Source organism: Lagopus muta, chromosome 15 (genome assembly GCF_023343835.1).
Source record: "Lagopus muta isolate bLagMut1 chromosome 15, bLagMut1 primary, whole genome shotgun sequence".
Lineage (NCBI taxonomy): Eukaryota > Metazoa > Chordata > Aves > Galliformes > Phasianidae > Lagopus > Lagopus muta.
The window spans coordinates 3,042,966-3,060,678 of NC_064447.1; the positions used below are offsets into that span (position 1 = coordinate 3,042,966).

Below are 17,713 nucleotides of genomic sequence, written 5' to 3' on the forward strand. Positions count from 1 at the left end.
CTGCCTCACAGCCAGGATGGTTGTGTTCCTGGGGAGCTATGGGCAGGCCGTGGGGGGGCACCAGGCAGAAGTCTGCTCCTCCACATCTCCAGCTCCTGCCCCCAGGAGCACATACAGCCTCATTATTCCTATTAAAGTGCTTTAGAGAGAGAGGAAATGGCATCTATTTTTGGTCTTGCTTTTCACTGCAGCACTCGGCGCCGCTCACAGCCCTGCTGGGTGCAGCATCCCACAGCAAGCTGTACAGAATTCAGTTTCAGGCGGGTTTTAACGTACACCGCCGCTCTCTGAAACCCGCACGGCTCCCTGGTGCGCTGGCTCTCCTCGCCGCGCTGCCGTGGTCACGCGGCGCAGCGCAGTGACAGCCGGGTGCCGGCCGCCAGCATCTGCCACTGAGTCACAACCGGGGAAGTTGGGGCACGGAAACGCCAGTGACCCGCGATGAGCCAAAGCCGCCAGCCCAGCCGCTCACCGCCCCGCCTGTCCGCCCTGCCCTCCAGGAGCCACAGAGCCCCGCGGGCGGTGCCGAGCCGCGGGCTGAGAGTGGCCCCGCAGGGTGCGGGGACTACAACTCCCATGGTGCCCCGGGGCGCGATCGCCGCGCCGGACGCCGTAGTGCTCACGTGACGCCGGCAGGTGTCACATGACCGGCCGGTGAGGCAGGGACCGCCGGAGTCGCAGCCGCTCCGCATGGCCAACGTCGCCAAGAAGGTGTCGTGGTCCGGCCGCGACCCCCGCGACGACGAGGACGAGCGTGCGGGGGAGACAACCCCGCTGCTCAACGGAACCGGGCCCGGCGCGGCGGGCGGCGCCCGGCAGGTGATGCGGGGTGGGCCCCGGGCACGGGGTGCGTGGCTCCCGGCTGCTGAGAACGCCCTTTTAATTCCAGCTTCCAGTGTCGTTCTGTGGGAGAGCCCGATCCTTATCAGTCTGCTGCCGTGCGGGTCTGGCGGCTGGACATGATGGTGTATGTATGGAGGCAAAGAGAGAGTCCAGGGTGGGCGGTGTTTTTAGCGCAGAAAGGCCCGTTCCTTCCTTGCAAATCGCTTTGGAGAAGTTAATCTCATCCTAAAGTAAGCTTCTGTGCGATGCTCGGAGGGTTGGGGCTGTGATTTGGGCCAGGCTGAGTCCATGGAGCACTGCTGTGTGCGTGCTGGGTGGGAGAGAGGCTGCCTGAGCACAGAGCTGGTGAATTTCCTATGGAAAGTTTGTGGGGAGCCTTCAGCATAGTTAGGAAGGCAGGCTTTAGCAGCTGTTAGCCTGGTTGTGTTGTCTGGCATGGTTCTGTGCCACCCTGCTCCTGGGTAGATCAGAACAGCGGGCTTGTTAGATTAATTAGAGAAAAATTCAGGGTTTGTTAGGCTGCAGGTTTCTGGTGTGGCTGGGCAGGATGGGGGCACAGCTGGCTGGCTGGAATCGACTGCGGTCCTGCAGCTGTTCTGATCTGGAAGGAGAAATAAGGTCAGTACAGCACCTCTGGGTGTATCTACAGCATGCTGCCTTTACAAATCACATGGTGAGAACTGCAGGTCTGAGGCATGGTAAGGGAAGGATTAATCCAATCTCTTGTCTGGGGGTCAATTAGAAAAAGGGTTTCTGTGAGTAGCTTTGAAGAAACAGCAGGGACAGCGGGTGGGGTGAGACCTGCCCCTGCTGGTCTGTGTTTATTGCCACTGTGTTTATTCCCTGATGGTCCAGCTGGTGACAGAGCACTGCGTGCTGTTTCCCTTAGCAGAGCACGGCAGTGAGTGCTGTACTGTAGCTCTCAGCATGGGGTGGGAATGATGGGCAGCAGGGTGGGCGCTGACCTGGCAGCACAGGTCAGCACAGCTGCTTCTCTCCACGGGTGGTCCTGTGACCTTAATGCCAAACAGCTCAGTAGGGCCCTTTGTGGCTCTGTGCTGCTACAAGCACAGCCATATGGGTACGTGAGGAGGAGAGCAGGTCTCTGGCAATGTCCTCATACCCCCATAACTGTCTATGGCCAGGTTACACCAATGGGAACCAGCTGGATGTGATGACAGCATGGTACCAGGCAGGGGGTACTGAGAAGTGGGGACGGGATGGCTTTGGCAGAGGGTGGAGCTGTTTTTGTGATGGGAGACTTCGTTTTGGGTCATGATGCTACAACAGAAATGGCACCCAATTGGGGTTTCTTCCCCTTGCATGTTCTTTTAATGGAAATGAAAGTGATTTTAAAATCACGAAAGGAAATGCGGGTCTGTAGTTCCCCAGCTAACTTCTGCGAGCGACTGAGAGCTGGTGGGTGGGAGGTGAGTGCCCAGTGCGTGTGTCCATGGTGACAGAGGTGAGCTGCAGGGATGTGCTTGGGCTCTCTGTTTTGGGATTTGCTGGCTCAGGGGAGCTGAGCACAGCACCAGAGCTGGGTCAGCCTTCATCCCATCAGGACCTGGCTGTGCTGCTGTGCAAGGTGCCGTCTGCACATCTGAGCATCACGTGCCCCAAGGCGTGGGTTGCCCTCCTCCCATGTTTTCACGTTGCATGTAACAAATTAATTCTCAAACTGAGAAGTGGGTGGACGACTTCAGTAAGAGCGGCCAATTCCCATCCTTAGCTTGAGGTGTGTTTTATTTTGTTTTTTTTTAACTAATATTTTTTTTGCTACCCCTTGAGGATGCATTCTGTATGTGTACTACAGTGCCTTGTCTTTGAGACCTGTGCGGTGCTTATGCTCCTGAGGATGCCAGGGAAGGGGAGGGTGGGCAGGGGGTTGTCAGGCTATGGGATTGCTCATATTCCCCCATGTACCACAGTGAGCTGTCCAGTGGCATGACAGGAGTTATCTTTTCCCACCACTGAGCAGAGCCAGGAGGGCACTGGGGGCTGAAAGCCCTCTTCCTTCCTCTTGCCTTTACAGTGCAGGCTGCTGGTGTGGTTTGTGCACAGTGCTTTATCTCACTGATAACAAAACCACGAGCATTCAGAGCTTGTTAGTGAGGAGCAGGGTGGTGATAGAGAACTGCTCATGGAGGGTACTCTGTCTGTGGGGGTTGGTTGTGGATGCAGTGCTGTCCTGCAGGTTTGGCCTTGCTGGCTGCCCTGCAGATGAGTTACGGAGCAAAAGCTCCATTTGTGGTTCTTCAGAGTCCAGTTAGCAAGGCACTAAAAGGCCACTGTGTACACAGGCAGCGTTTGCTTTGTGGCTGTTCTAGATAGCCTTGTTTGAAGTTGTTCCTCTATTCACAAACCAGTGTTGTGTTGTGACCGCTCTCTGAGACACATCACTGCTGTGATGGGCTTTCTCTAAGCAGTCGTTCCCTTGCTGCAATTCTACTGCTTCCTGACCTATGGATATAGGGCTTTGAGGAATGTGTGGCCTTATCTCCTCTGTAACCCCTCATCAGGTCACTGGGACAGCACGAAGATCTCCCTGAGCCAACAGGACTGCTGAGGGCTGGGTGACATCACCTTCCTCTGCTGGTGGGAAGGTCCCAGGTGTCCCCATCTGGGATGGGAGAGCTGATGATCTGTCTGCATCCTCTGGGTTCTGACAACATGTGTGCTGTTGTAGGGGCACTGCAGTCACACCAACATCATATGTGCCTGGGAACAGCAGGCTGTGCTTGGAAAGCATCCAGGCTGGAGTCATGCTGCCTGGGCTGCACATCTTTGAGTCGTGCACAGATAATCCTCTGTCTGCGTCTGTTGTCCCATTTCCCCTGTTCCTCCTGTGGAAAATGGGTGCTGATGGAAAAAATCCTTTTGCTGTTCTTCCAGCATGTGATCCTTGTGCTGGCAGGGTGGAGCCAGCTGTGCTCTAAATGTGCTCAGCCTGTCTGAGTGCTGCCTGCTGCCAGGGTTCAGGATGAGCTGGGCAGGGATTCTGTTATACAAGCAAGATGTTTTCAAATGTAACACGGAGTCCAGCTTCAGGTCCGACTGCAATTCCTTTTCCTTTCCTGTTTGTGTTCCAGTGCTCTATAATCACTTGGGGGAGCAGGCTGGTGCCTGAAAAAGCTCCCCCTGCTCCCATGTGTCCCTGCATGGTTAACAGCATTGGTCTGCCTGCCTCCTAGGAGTTTTACTGGTGCTGAGCTGGAGGGTTTGGGAAGTGGGGGCGAAGCCCATCCACAGGTCAGGGAGTAAATGAGAGTGTGGAGCAGATGGGGAAAAGGGAAAATAGGTCAGGCTGCAAACACAAAGGGTTGTTCTTCATTGCAGTGATGTGTGTGTCTCCCGCTGCTCTGGCCTGCGCGTTCCAGGCGGGATCTGTGAGGATTAAAGCAGGAGGGGCTCTAGCTGGGATCTGCAGCTTGCAGGCCCCTGCAGAGAGGGGCTGCCCTGCTGGGACCTTCCTATTGCTCTTCAGTGCTCCTTTATTCTCTGGTCCTTCAGCTGTTTGGAAGTAGGGCTATCAGAGGGGTGAGAGGCTGCAGAGGGGAAGATGTGGATGTTGAGAAATGGTGTTTGGGCTGTTCTTAGTAGCAGTGCTGCTCTCACGCCCTTGTATATCCCCATGTTTCATAACAGCAGTGGGTGAGGGCAGCTCTCTTGCTGCTGCTGGGGCTCCGTGTGCACTGCTGGGCTGGTTCAGCCTGAGCCCAAGCCTGTCTTGGCCCAGAAAAATCCCCAGACTCCTGTGTTGTGCAATTGTGCTGCTTGTAACAAGCCTGAGGGCTCACCAGAGAATGGAGAACCTTCCCAGCACTGTCCTGGGCGCTGCTGAGCAGTGCTGGTGTCCTGCTTGTGCACACAGTGCTGGCAGCCAGCCTAGGCACTGTGCTGTGCCACTGAGGGTTTTGAGGGAAGTGAACGTGCTGGTGTGCTCATCTCCCTGGCTGGGAACCCTCTTGCAGAGCAGGTGGAGGAACAAAAAGTGCCATTGGCCATCCCTTATTGCTGCCTGGCTGAGGAGTAGCCCTGACTGCTTGGGGGCTGGTCTGTCCCCCTTTCCAACACCTCACACAGTTCCTGGACAGCACTGGAGCTTGGCAGGGAGGCACAAGGGGTGGACAAACACAAGCTGTGGCCTTCCATGGGGATTCCATGCATGGAAGCACTTTGGGGAGCAGGACCCAGCCTGGGCCTGAGGGTGTGCTGTGTGCAGCTGGCACCAGCTGGGCCATCTGCTGGTGGTGCATTCAGGAACTGACTTTGTTCTCTCTTCTCTTTGTAGTTCACTCCTTCCTCCTTTCTGCGCCCTGGACAGCTGAGCAATGTGGATCTCAATGAGGACATCCGTGAGCTGGTGAGTGGCACTGAGAGGGCATGTGACTGAGTTTCCTTACTGTGAAATAACCCATGGGGATGCTCCCAGGGCAGCAGGGTTAGCCATGGGACACCGTGGGTGCTGCTCTTTCTCCCCCATCTTGCTTGTCACATGAAGCTTCCTGCATGGCCATCCTTGGGTCTCGAGTGCTGCAGCTATTGAAAGGCATTTCTGTTGCTGGTTCCAGCTGGAATACTTATGACTGGGTTGCTGTAGCATATCTTAATGCAGTGCTTTGGAGGAAAGACTGGGCCAGTTCTGGATGTAGCTGTAATGCAGGACTGGAAGAAGGGCAGTGATGCCATTGGGACCCCTCCTGCAGCCCCAGTGAATGCCTTAAATCAGAGCTGGGAGAAGCTTGCGTGATCAAAGGCATTTATGAAACAGAATTTAGTTTCTACTCAAAAGCACAGATCGGCTTGAAATAGCTCCTTGCTTTAAGCCAAAGGAATTTCCTGCTGCGGTGAAATGTTGCCCTCCACTGGGAGCACAGAGCTGCTGTGATTTATTAAAATAGCAGTTTGGTGCAGGCTGTGCAGAACCTCTGCCTGCCTGGTCCCTGCTCTGCTGTACCTGTGGCTGCCCATGGGACACGTCCTGCTTGGAGATGGTCCTGGAGGGCCAGGGGTGCACACACAGAGGGCTATTTGATCTGACTTAAATCTGCACACACTGAGCAGTGGGAAACTGCCCTGAGCACTAAGACTGCTCTCTCTCTGGTCCTTCCTGTGCTTCCTGGGTGCTCATGCAGTAAAACCAGCACCAAGCCAGCATTATGGCTTGAGTACTTCTGTGTCAGTTGCTGGTTGCCCTCAGGGAGGCAGGCAGGGACTCTGCCAACCTCTGTGTCTTGACCCACAGGAGACAGAGCTCCCCCGGCCGCATCCCAACGAGATCCCCCACAATGAGAAGCTCCTGTCGCTCAAGTACGAGGTATGTGCATCTCTGCTTCTTCCTCAGCTCTGCTGCTGCCAGCTGCCCTCTCTGAGGCACTGGTGAGGGATGGCTCTTGAGTGAGGTCTCAGATTGGCCCTCCCCTGGCATAGGGGTCTTTCCCAGCATTAGACACTAACAGCATCTCTCTTCTCTGAGCTAGAGCCTGGACTATGACAACAGTGAAAACCAGCTGTTCCTGGAAGAGGAAAGGAGGATAAACCATGCGGTGAGCCCTGCCATGACCTGGTTATCCATTGTCCCTGCACACTGACACCATTCAACCATTGCTCCCTGTGTGCCAGGGGAATGGGGTGCTCAGCAGCAGTGCTTGAGCTGTGTGGTTTGATGGGTGTCCACCAGTTTGCAATGGGCAGGGGGACCAGCTCTGCAGGAGCCAGGTGTGGCACAGGGGAGGGATGAGGAGCTCGCCTGGGTGCTGTGGTGATATTGCTGGGCAGGGTGGAACACCTGCAGTGGGGAAGGCCCTATCCTGGGGGCTTTGGGAGCTAGTACTGCAGCAAGGTAGAGCAGGAGAGCGTGCTGAGAGGCTTGATGGAGGCAGGCGAGCTGGGAAAGCTTGTCTTCCAGCCAGAGATCCCTCGGAGGCACAACAGCACTGGGGGTTGCCTTGAAATAGGTCAGGCTTTACAGTCCTATGCCAAGCAGAGGATAAAGAAGGTTGGGACTTGATTGGGAAGGTGGCCAGGTGGGCCGGAGCCCATCTTGATGCACAGTAGGGGCTGTGGATGCGGGGTTGGGCAGCAGTGGGTTCTGATGGCTGTCTGTTTGTCTGTCAGGCCTTCCGGACCGTGGAAATCAAGCGCTGGGTCATCTGTGCCATGATTGGCATCCTCACCGGCCTCGTTGCCTGCTTCATTGACATCGTGGTGGAGAACCTGGCTGGGCTGAAGTACCGTGTGGTGAAGGACAGTATCCTTGCATGGAGCTGAGGCCTCCAGCCAGGCAGCATCTGTGTTCTCTGCTCCCGGTGGCAACAAGAAGGATGTTGGAGGAGAGGGCAGCTTCCTTCTGGGCTTGGTGCACAGGTCCTGCTGCTCTCAGCACTGCTCTGAGGTGCTGCCTGCATCCAAGTGCTCCCATCGATGCACTCTGCACACCACGGCCTCAGGAGCCCCATGGTGATGCTTTGTGATGGTGGGAGGGATATTCCTGAGTTGATAGCAGCCTTTCCTTGATCCTTCTCCACAGACATCGACAAGTTCACAGAGAAAGGGGGCCTGTCTTTCTCTCTGTTACTCTGGGCCACTCTGAATGCCAGTGTGGTGATGGTGGGCTCTGTTATCGTTGCTTTCATAGAGGTGAGGGTTTGGAGGCTGCTTGTGAGGAGGTACTCCTGTAACATCCATCAGATGTGTTCCTGCTGAACTGGCACTCTGAAGCCCAACGCCTTGGTGTTGGCTGGAAACATCTGTGCTGTAAGGTTTCTCCTTAGGTGGCAGGCTGTCAGGATGTGCTGCCTTCATTTGCAGCCCCAGCAGCCTGGGGCAGGGGAGGTGGCAGAAGGGCATGCTTCAGCCTTGGATGTGGGTGCAGCTTTTGCAAACTGTCAGTTCATGCAAGCCCTGAACTGGGCTCAGCCTCTTTGCTTTGCATGTTTGTGAGTAGGCAGGTTAGATGCTCTAAGACACACTCAAGAGGAAAAGTCAGAAACTGGCAGCTGACTGGTGATGTCTGCAGGGCAAGTTGTGGCTGAGAGGGGGCAACAACCCCCTGCAGGTCAGCAGCAGTCTCCTTGTTGTTTTGCCCTTGCTCTCTGGCAAAGTTTTCCCTGGCCACCAAGTGTGATCTTTCTGCAGGGAGCAATCTTATGCTCCCCTAGAACATGCTGACTGCATCTGTTTGCCCTTTGGGGTGGTGTGTCTGTGGGGGCACAGCAGGTGCCTCTCAAGAGCTTGTAAATAAGTTCTGAGCCTCCCCGAGATATGCTTGGCATAGCCTGTGCTTAGGGCCAGGGTAAGGTGGCAGCGTGTCCCCAGGCTCCATCCTATATGTGATAGGTGCTGACACCTTCCTGTTCCTCACAGCCCGTCGCAGCTGGCAGTGGCATTCCCCAGATTAAATGCTACCTCAATGGTGTGAAGATCCCACACGTTGTCCGCCTCAAGGTAAGAAGTGGGAGCTCACAGGATGAGTGCCTACTGCATGGGCCGGGCTGGAGCAAACGTGCTTCATTCCTGTACCGTGGGGCATTCCCTCTGTGTTTGTGGCAGAGATGGAGCTGGGCTCACTGTAGCAGCCTGGGGTGCTCCTGTCAGCCTCGTGATGTGCTGTGCCTCTTGCTCTGTCTTGCAGACCCTGGTGATCAAAGTCTGTGGGGTCATCCTCTCGGTGGTCGGCGGCCTGGCTGTTGGGAAGGTGATGTGCATAAAGCTCTCTGTTGTGCTCCTGGCCTGTTGTTATCTGCTGCTGGCATGTTTGCCACAGCTCAGCAGCAACCCTGCGGTGACTTCCCGGTTTTATTCCCTGCCAGTCTGATGTGTGGCTTAGCTGAGGGCAGGAGAGCAGCAGCCTGTGTCTGCCTGTGTTTGTCACCATGAATGTCAGTTGGGGGAGCACAGGTGCCACGCTTGGACTTGGCTGACTTGCTGGGGCTGAAGGCAAGGAAGGCAGTCTTTGTAAGCTCCTGTCTGCTCTGCCAGAGGGAGTGCTGGTGGGAACAGGAGCCATGTGCTAGAATGAGGATCTGGGGCTGGGGAAGAAATTGCAAGGTCTCTAATGACCAAAATCCTTTATCACTATACCTGCAGAGACAGAGCTGGTACAAGTATAGCATCCAGCTTCTTTAGGGCCATTACCCAGGGATCAGCATCCAACCTTCCCCAGTTTTCCTTAGCTGTAGTGGTTCTTCCTTCTGTGGTCTGACTCCACTCTCCTGCCTACAGGAAGGACCAATGATTCACTCTGGATCTGTGATTGCTGCTGGCATTTCCCAGGGAAGATCCACATCTTTGAAGAGAGACTTCAAGGTTGGTGCTCAGGGCAAGGAGTTCTGCTATAGGCTGAGCACAGAGCACAGTGCCTGGCTGGCCTTCCTGGTGTCAGAGCCCAGCCAAGCAGTGGGCTGGTGCAGCTCTGACTCCTCTGGGGAAGGTGCCATAGAGGAGGGAGCTGTGGACTCCATTTGGTGCCACCTGAATTCCCTCCTGTTGCTGCTTGTGGTACCCAAAACAGCTCCGTGGGGTTCTGCTGGTGGCAAGGGGTTGTCACTGTGTCTCCTCTGATCTCATGCCTTTGGCCATGCCTGAACCTGCCTTCACTTTTGGTATTTCAGATCTTTGAGTACTTCCGCAGAGACACAGAAAAAAGGGACTTTGTCTCAGCTGGAGCTGCTGCCGGCGTCTCTGCGGCGTTTGGTGCCCCTGTGGGTATGTGTGTCAGCTCTGATGCTGAGCAGTGCTGTGTGCATCTCTCAGGGGGCTGCTCTTGCCTGCAGGGATCTGCACGGGGCACTGCAGGAGCCTGGGCTGGGACGGCCCCTCATTTACTTCCAGGCTCAGGTTCTTGCTTGGAAGCCCAGAGGTTGGGTGTTGCATGGTAGGAATCTATAAGCTACTCAGTCTGGTGTGCTGCCAACCTCTGCCAGTTCCAGGGTTGAGAAGGGGAACTGTGTCTGCTCTGTGGTTATGCCATGAGCCTTCCTGAGAAATGCCCACCACTCCTCCATGCTGTCCTGCCCTGCCATGCAGGTCTTGGGAAGAGAGGAGGTGGTTACCTGTCTCTGATCCTAAATGTTGTTTCCTGGGATGGAGGAGAGGCAGTGAAGAGGCTTTGCTACAAACAGTACATCAAGTGTGTTGGGCTTGGTTGTTCCCTTTGCTTGATGCTGGGAGCTGTAGGACACGTGAGCTGGGATGGATTTGGCTGCCTTGGCTGGTGCTGAGAGGTGAGAGTCTGTGGCACGTGCCTGTTGTGAGGATGTTTGTGTCTTGCACTTGCAGGGGGTGTCCTCTTCAGCTTAGAGGAAGGAGCTTCCTTCTGGAACCAGTTCCTGACATGGAGAATTGTAAGTGCTGCAAAGCAGAAGCAGTAAATTAAGACAGGCCTTAATCCAGTTAACGCAGGCTGCGATGGCACTGAGGCATCATCTTTTCTCCTGTGCCCTGAGGCTCCGTATCCTACAGCTGCGTGCCTCCTTTCATCCTTCCCTTGGGCAGCTGTGTAATGCATTGCAGAGGTTGTGGCATCCCAAATTCCCTTTTAGCTCGCAGGGGCTAAATTTGAGTCTGTCTGAGTGAGGTCTCATTTCCTGAAGCTGCCAACTCCTTTTCCAAGGGAGCTGCCACAGGGCAGAGGAGAGGTGAGGAGTGAGGAGGAGTGAGTCCATGGTTGGTGTAGCCTGCCCAGAGTGTGTCCATGGGGAATGTGACACTTGTCCCCAGCACATCCTGGGTATCAAGTCCATGGGGGATATTTGGGGATAGTGTGGATGGAGCTGGGCTGGCTCTGTCTAGCAGTAATTATGTGCTGCATCTCTTTCTAGTTCTTTGCCTCCATGATCTCCACGTTCACTCTGAACTCTGTCCTGAGTGTTTACCACGGCAATGCTTGGGATCTGTCCAGCCCTGGGCTCATCAATTTTGGCAGGTTTGATAGCGAGGTATGCCACAGATTCTTCTGCTGGGGAAGTTAGAGGCACTCAGGGGTTCTGGGACTTCAGTCTCTCTTAAAATGTTGCCTGGGGCAGGCTCTGGGGTCTGGCTGGATCCCAGCTTCACCAGCATGAGTAGAAGGTGTTCCTGCAGCCCCTGCTGGGTCTAGATGCTAAGGAGCATTCAGGGCACATCCTGGGGCTGCTCCAGGAGCTCATGCTGCCACAGACAGACAGTGACTGGCAGTCAAATGTCCAGAAGATCTGAAACCCATCTCTTGTTTGCAGAAAATGGGATACACGATCCAGGAAATTCCTATCTTCATCTTTATGGGAGTAGTTGGTAAGGGAATTCTGCTCTTTCGATCCAATTACTATGAATCATTGCCTCTGTTCTGTCTGGGCCTAAAAAACTTCAGGATCTACTTTCCTGGGGGGAGTGGAAAATCCATTAACTCAAGAGCAGAGGCTGTTTGTGGAATTTATGGGGGTGAGAGCAGGATCCTGGGCCAGCCCTCACCCTTGTAACAAAGGAGAGAACATGTAATCTGTATCCTGCAAAATCCTCTGTGGGGTTGGGGTGTTGCAGTCATGGACAGCCCTGTGCTGCCACGTGCCCTGGGGCAGCCAGTCATGCTGAGTGTGTCATCGTTTCTCTCTGAACTTCCCCTTTTCTCTTGGGTCTTGTGTGGCTGTAGGAGAACCTGAGACTTGCATGCTGACTTTTCCCTCCTTTCCACTCGCAGGTGGGATCCTGGGGGCTCTGTTCAATGCCCTGAATTATTGGTTAACGATGTTCCGGATCAGGTAAGAGCTTGTGAGTAGCCAAAATAATTCAAGTGGGTTGGCTGACATCTTCTGTGCTTCCTGGTTGTGATGTTCCCAGCCAAAGCCAGGCTGTAACCACATGCATAGCAACAGCAGCCCCTGAAAACTGACGGATAAAGGTGCCATGTGCCTCTTGCTGCCTGCACCCAAGGCTTTGACCCACATCATCCCTCCTTTGCTATGATCCTGCTAAGTATTTATTCTTAGTGACTTGGCTGCTCAAACAAGTGCAAGTACTGTGCAAGACATGATTGTAGCATGAGAGCAATGAGAGAAAGATTGCTGCTGAGCCTATCAGAACCCACTCTGGCACAGCCATACTTGCCACCAGCATTTCAAACCCCAGAACCAGCCTTGGGATGTCAGAGAGGGGTGGCCTGTGGCATCAGCAGAGCTGGTGAAGGGTCTGCAGCATCTCCCAGGGCATCACTCCTCCTGGGGTGAAGCTTACTGGGCTTGGCTCTCTGCTGCCCTCCCTCTCCTGGCACAGCCTTCCATTTCCTGCAGCCTGTAAGGCTTGCTGCATCTCACCTCTGGCAGCCTTGGGTGCTGCTGTGGCAGAGCTGAGCTCACTGCTCTGCTCCCTTTCAGGTACATCCACAGGCCTTGCCTCCAGGTGATTGAGGCCATGCTGGTTGCGGCGGTGACGGCGGCCGTGGGCTTCGTCATGATTTACTGCTCTCGAGACTGCCAGCCCATCCAGGGGAGCTCAGTGGCCTATCCTCTGCAGGTAGGAGATGCTGGTGAGCTGCACCTGAGGTGAGGGATACCCTGAGGCTGAGCAGGGGAGTGAGACTCTGCTGGAGCTTGTGGCCCTGGGCCTTGCTGGTTCCCCTGCAGCCACTGCCCTCTGCTCTGTGTGGAGCTGGAGACCTTGAGTTTGCTCTGGACACCTTGCCTTAACATCCATCTCAGAGATGTGAACCCACCTGGGCTGTGGTGTTGCTTTGCACAGGTCTCTGTCACCAGCAGCACAGTAGCAGGAGGGAAGTGCAGTTTGGCATTGGTGTTCTTGCTGTGTGCAGTCCCCCCAGCTCTGCACCAACTGGAGAACGGCCGCTTGCCCTGCTGTGGGGCAGCCCATAGCTGACAATCCAAACTCTTTCTTTCCTTCCCTTCCAGCTTTTCTGTGCTGACGGAGAGTACAACTCCATGGCAACTGCCTTCTTCAACACACCTGAGAAGAGTGTTGTCAACCTCTTCCATGACCCTCCAGGTCTGTATACCAAGTGAATGCTTCCTTGAAGGGCAGTGCAGGACAGAATGTGTGCACAGTGGCTGACCTGTTCCCTTGTTGCCTGTGGGATGGGGTGGGGTATGATTAGTGTGGCTTAAAGAGGGCACGGTGAGGTCCAGAAAAGCACTGTGTGGGGCTGTAGGCAGTGGCTGCTGTGGCTACCAGCTCCTGAGTACCCCTGCAGTGCTGTAAACAGGAGGTGCTGGTGTTCCTCTGCTGTGGCCATGCACCCATCAGGGCAGATCTGCCCTGAGCCTTGTGCTGGCTGCAGGGCACAGTGCTGTGCTGGGTATAACAGTGGTCTGGTTTTTCTACCAGCAAGCAAATTCTGATCTTAACAACAAAGCTGCTCTTTTCCCTGCTACCCAAGGAGATGTCAGCTCCTTTGCTGCAGCAGAGGGAGGGAGGGATGGGCACTGTGTTTGGAGGCACCATAAGCTCAGCCAAAGGGCCCTGCCCTCAGGGCTGCCTGTGAACAAGGAACCAGTTTTGTCTGTTTGCAAGCTGTCATTCTGATCTGTGTGGGAGCGTGACTGACCCTTGCTTGCTCTCTGAAGTCTGACTGGTTTCTTACTTAGCTGGGCTTCTTGCCCCTGAATGACTTTACCTTCTGGGTACGTTGTGGAGGTGGATTTTGGAGTTTGGATCTGTGTGAGAAATGAAATCTGGCTTTTAGACTTCAGCTCTTATTTCCTTTGGACCCCGTGTAATGCTAAAGTGTTCTCTGCCCCCTGGAGCTGCTGCTTTGATCTCAAAGCTGTTCTGGGACCAGTTCACCAGTGCCTCTGCCCACCAGACCTTGTCCTCCAGTGCTGATGGTCCCTCAGGGCTTTGCAAAGTTTGTCACGCTGCCCTGCAGGAGGGGCTACTGGCTGTTCTCCCATGGCTGTAGTGCTGTTCAGGCTGTGGGACTGGCACTGATTCCCTGTTCTCTTCCCACCCCAGGTTCCTACAACCCCATGACACTGGGCATGTTCACCCTGATGTATTTCTTCCTGGCTTGCTGGACGTATGGCCTCACAGTGTCTGCAGGGGTCTTCATCCCTTCCCTGCTGATCGGTGCTGCCTGGGGGCGGCTGTTTGGCATCTCCCTGTCCTACCTGACCAAGGGCTCGGTGAGCACTTGATGAGAAGGAGCAGTGCAGCTTCTCGCTCACCTCCTTTGCTGCTGACCTGGCTGTGCACGCAGGCAGTGGGCATGGAGCTGGCTGAGAGCCTGGCACAGTGGTCTGGAGAAATGTGGGGTGGGTTGACTCCTCACTTGATGTTCTCCTGAGCAACATCTGGGTTTTTCCCTGGCCCTGACAGAGCCCTGCTGACATACTGCTGTGCAGGCAGCTTCTGGCATGTTTTGCTCCTTCAGAAGTGGGGTTTGGGGCCGGGGCACTGCTCGTTATCTCTGTGTGCCCTGGAGCTAGTGGCTCACTCAGTCTCTTCTCTCTCCTGTGCTCAGATCTGGGCTGACCCTGGGAAGTATGCCCTGATGGGAGCTGCTGCACAGCTGGGTGAGTCGCTGAGTTGCCCCCCTTGGGGGTTCATGGCCACATTCACCTTGTGTCATAGTGAAGGTGGCGTGGGGAAAAAATGCTCTCTGCTTCTCTGATGAAGATTTTCCCCTAGTTGGAGTGCAGCCTGTACTGTCAGGTTAAAACCCAACCTCACAACACTACCAAGTGCTGGCAGCACTGTGGTGGAAATGAGGGCAGGGCTTGTCCAGGGCAGATCCTGGGGCTGGAGGTGCCTGGGAGCTCTGGCCTCCCCTAACCTGCCCCAGAGCCCTGTCACTGTGTGGTTTGCTGTCACTTGGTGACTGGCTCCTGCCTGCAAAGCCAGCAGAGGGGAGCGGTGTCCCTTGGCAGGTTGGATGTGGTGCCTTTGTGAGAGTCCTGGGTTGCTGTGCAGAAAATGAAGGGTCTTGGGCGCTCTCCCCTGAGCCCCTGATCCCCTCGGGTGCTTCTTGCAGGTGGGATAGTGCGGATGACGCTGAGTCTCACTGTCATCATGATGGAGGCAACAGGCAACGTCACCTATGGATTCCCCATCATGCTGGTGCTGATGACAGCAAAGATTGTGGGAGATTACTTTGTGGAGGTGAGGACTGGATGCATTCACTGTGAGCCTGGGATGGGGTGGGAGGCTGTGGGTGAGAATCTGGAGTACTGCAGAGCCAGGGGAAGCTGTAGGTGAGGACTGGGGCTGCTGCAGAGCCTTGGGAGGAGACCCTGGTATCTGATGCAGAGAGGAGCTGCTGCCTGGCTGTACTCCCTTGGCATATCTCCTGATGGCATGACTCTCCTTGCAGGGGCTCTACGACATGCACATCCAGCTGCAGAGCGTGCCCTTCCTGCACTGGGAGGCTCCTGTGACGTCCCATTCGCTCACAGCCAGGTAGGTGGACTGAGGGTCTGACACCTCTGGGGACAGCCCTGGGGTCATGCTGCTGCTAGCCCAGCCCCTTCCCCAGCAGGGTGATGTCTGTTCCCATGCCTCCCACGCTGTGGGGGCAGAGGACTGAGAGCTGTGCACTTTGGGGTGGATTTGGGGTGTGCTGCTATCTGGCTTTTTCACACCGACCCTTTGCAGGGAAGTGATGAGCACGCCCGTCACCTGCCTGCGGAGGATCGAGCGGGTGGGCACCGTTGTGGACATCCTCAGTGACACCTCCTCCAACCACAACGGCTTCCCAGTGGTGGAGAGCAACCCCAACACCACACAGGTGGGCTTGGGACTGCCTGGGGGGTTGTCTGTGCAAGAGATGGCTGTGGTGGTGGGGCATTGCTGCCCCAACCAGCCCTGCCTCATGGTGGGTGCTCTGTTGCAGGTGGCTGGGCTGCGGGGTTTGATCCTGCGCTCCCAGCTCATTGTCCTGCTGAAGCACAAGGTGAGTACACAGCAACCATCCCAGGCATCAGGAAGCTGAGTGCTCCCCTCCAGAAGATCTGCCTACCCCATGCTTCTGACCACTTCCCTCCCTGCCTGTGTGGGTGCCCTGGGGCTGTGCGGCTGAGTGCCTCAGTGAGCAGGGGGGTCCCTGAGGGCTCTCATTCCTCCCCAGGTTTTTGTGGAAAGGGCCAACCTGAGCCTGGTGCAGCGGCGACTGAAGCTGAAGGATTTCCGGGACGCCTATCCCCGCTTCCCCCCCATCCAGTCCATCCACGTCTCCCAGGATGAGCGCGAGTGCATGATTGATCTGAGCGAGTTCATGAACCCCTCGCCCTACACTGTGCCGCAGGTAATGACTGCGGGCCGCTGCCCTTGTGGAGCCCACCACCAGCTGGGGGCACACCATGACTGCCACGGCCCCGCTCTGCCTTGCAGGAGGCATCTCTGCCACGGGTGTTCAAACTTTTCCGAGCCCTGGGCCTCCGGCATTTGGTGGTTGTGAATAATCACAATGAGGTGAGGCCCTGGGGCAGCTCATGGGGATACTGCTGTTGTCCCCACATTCTGTTCGTTAGTGCGGGGCTTAATTCTGTCCTTTCCCTGGCAGGTGGTGGGCATGGTCACCCGCAAAGACCTCGCCAGGTACCGCCTGGGGAAGGAGGGACTGGAGGAGCTGTCGCTGGCACAAACGTGATGTGGGGCAGCACGACCCAGCAGAGTTGTGCCCTGGCCCCCGGCCCCTCTGAGACCAGGACCCTATTTTGGTGGAGCAGGGAGAGGACAGGGTTGGCTTGTGGAGGCATCACGGTGCCTGGAGCACCGACCCAGCCACACTGCCCTGGCTCTCCGTGTGTTGCTGCCTTCTCCAGTCTGCTGCCTCCCCTTCTCCTCTTCCTCACTACTTCCTCTGCTTCCCTGAGGTATCAAAATACACGGTTAGCTCTGTTAGCTCCTTGAATAGGTTCATCACGGGTTGGGTGAAGGCAGGAGTGGGCCCAGGGGAGCTGGCATGCCCTGCTGAGCTGCGCCCAGTCTTTCTGCCACAGTCTCTGCCCTCTGTCTCTGCTGCCACCCTGGGCTGTCTGGGCCTGGCCCTGGCTGAGCACCCCCTATGGGGCTGGGTCAGGCTGTGTGGGGATGGGAAGTGGTGGGGCTCCTCCTGCTTCAAAGTCCCTGTCCCTTCTCCCTATGCTGTTGCCAACTGTGGGGGTGAGCCCTGTGCCACACTCCTGCAATTCTGCTCCTCTGGCTGGAGGAGTTCCCTGCCCTGCTGTGCAATAAAAGGGCTCCCATGGTTCAGCAGCTGCTGCCTCCATCTCTTTCTTGGCTCCCTCAGCTGCTTTGCCTCTAAGGGCAAGGTGTGAGGGATAGTGTGGCCATGCCTGGACTCTAAGTGGGGAGGGGAAGAGCCTTTTCCTTGGGGGGTGGTGGACCTAGAGTATGGTCCCCTCTGACTCCTGCTCTCCTCCGAGTCCCAGAAGTGCTTCTTCAGTGATGCTGGGTCCTCAGCTGTGTTTCTGTACGTGCTGCAGTTTGGTCCAGACTGGCACAGTAGCCTGGGTCCTGCTGGGCTGGGCCACAGGGGGAGACCAGTCTGCTTCTCCCTGGGTGAGGAGAGTTTCCAGCCCTCACATCCCCCTGGTGTAACTCCCCCTCCTCTGTCTTCCTTTGCCATCATCACTACAGGTGCTGGCCCTATCCCTGCTCCTTGCACTGCACCATGCCCTGCAGTGGCAACACCCTATGCTGTGCTCTGGGCTGAGAGCTGTGCAGGGCAGAGGAATGCTGGTACCTGTGGGCTTCCAACCACTTCTGTGCTGAAATAAACCCTGTTTGTACTTTTATTCTGGCATTGCCTGTCTCATGCTTCCCTCCATCTCTTTGTGCTGTTGCTGGAGCTCAGCTCCCAGAATTGGTGCTAGGGGCTGTGAGCACTGCTCTGCCTGAGAATGCCAGGGATTTGGGGTGCTTGTATGGGGGGAGTGCTGCG

General features: G+C 55.9%; 1 protein-coding gene across 1 annotated transcript; it reads left to right on the top strand.

Annotated features, from left to right (window-relative positions):
• Positions 1–635: 635 nt before the first annotated feature.
• Positions 636–17,567, top strand: CLCN7 (chloride voltage-gated channel 7). Its single transcript, XM_048961984.1, has 25 exons — positions 636–819; positions 5,138–5,209; positions 6,092–6,163; positions 6,327–6,392; positions 6,964–7,096; positions 7,376–7,485; positions 8,212–8,292; positions 8,480–8,542; positions 9,070–9,153; positions 9,459–9,552; positions 10,126–10,190; positions 10,668–10,784; positions 11,064–11,118; positions 11,522–11,582; positions 12,195–12,333; positions 12,726–12,819; positions 13,786–13,955; positions 14,294–14,345; positions 14,804–14,931; positions 15,143–15,228; positions 15,424–15,556; positions 15,662–15,721; positions 15,896–16,072; positions 16,159–16,239; positions 16,331–17,567. Exons 1-25 carry the CDS (start codon positions 691–693, stop codon positions 16,415–16,417), a joined length of 2,409 nt encoding a protein of 802 aa, XP_048817941.1. The 5' UTR covers positions 636–690; the 3' UTR covers positions 16,418–17,567.
• Positions 17,568–17,713: the final 146 nt, after the last annotated feature.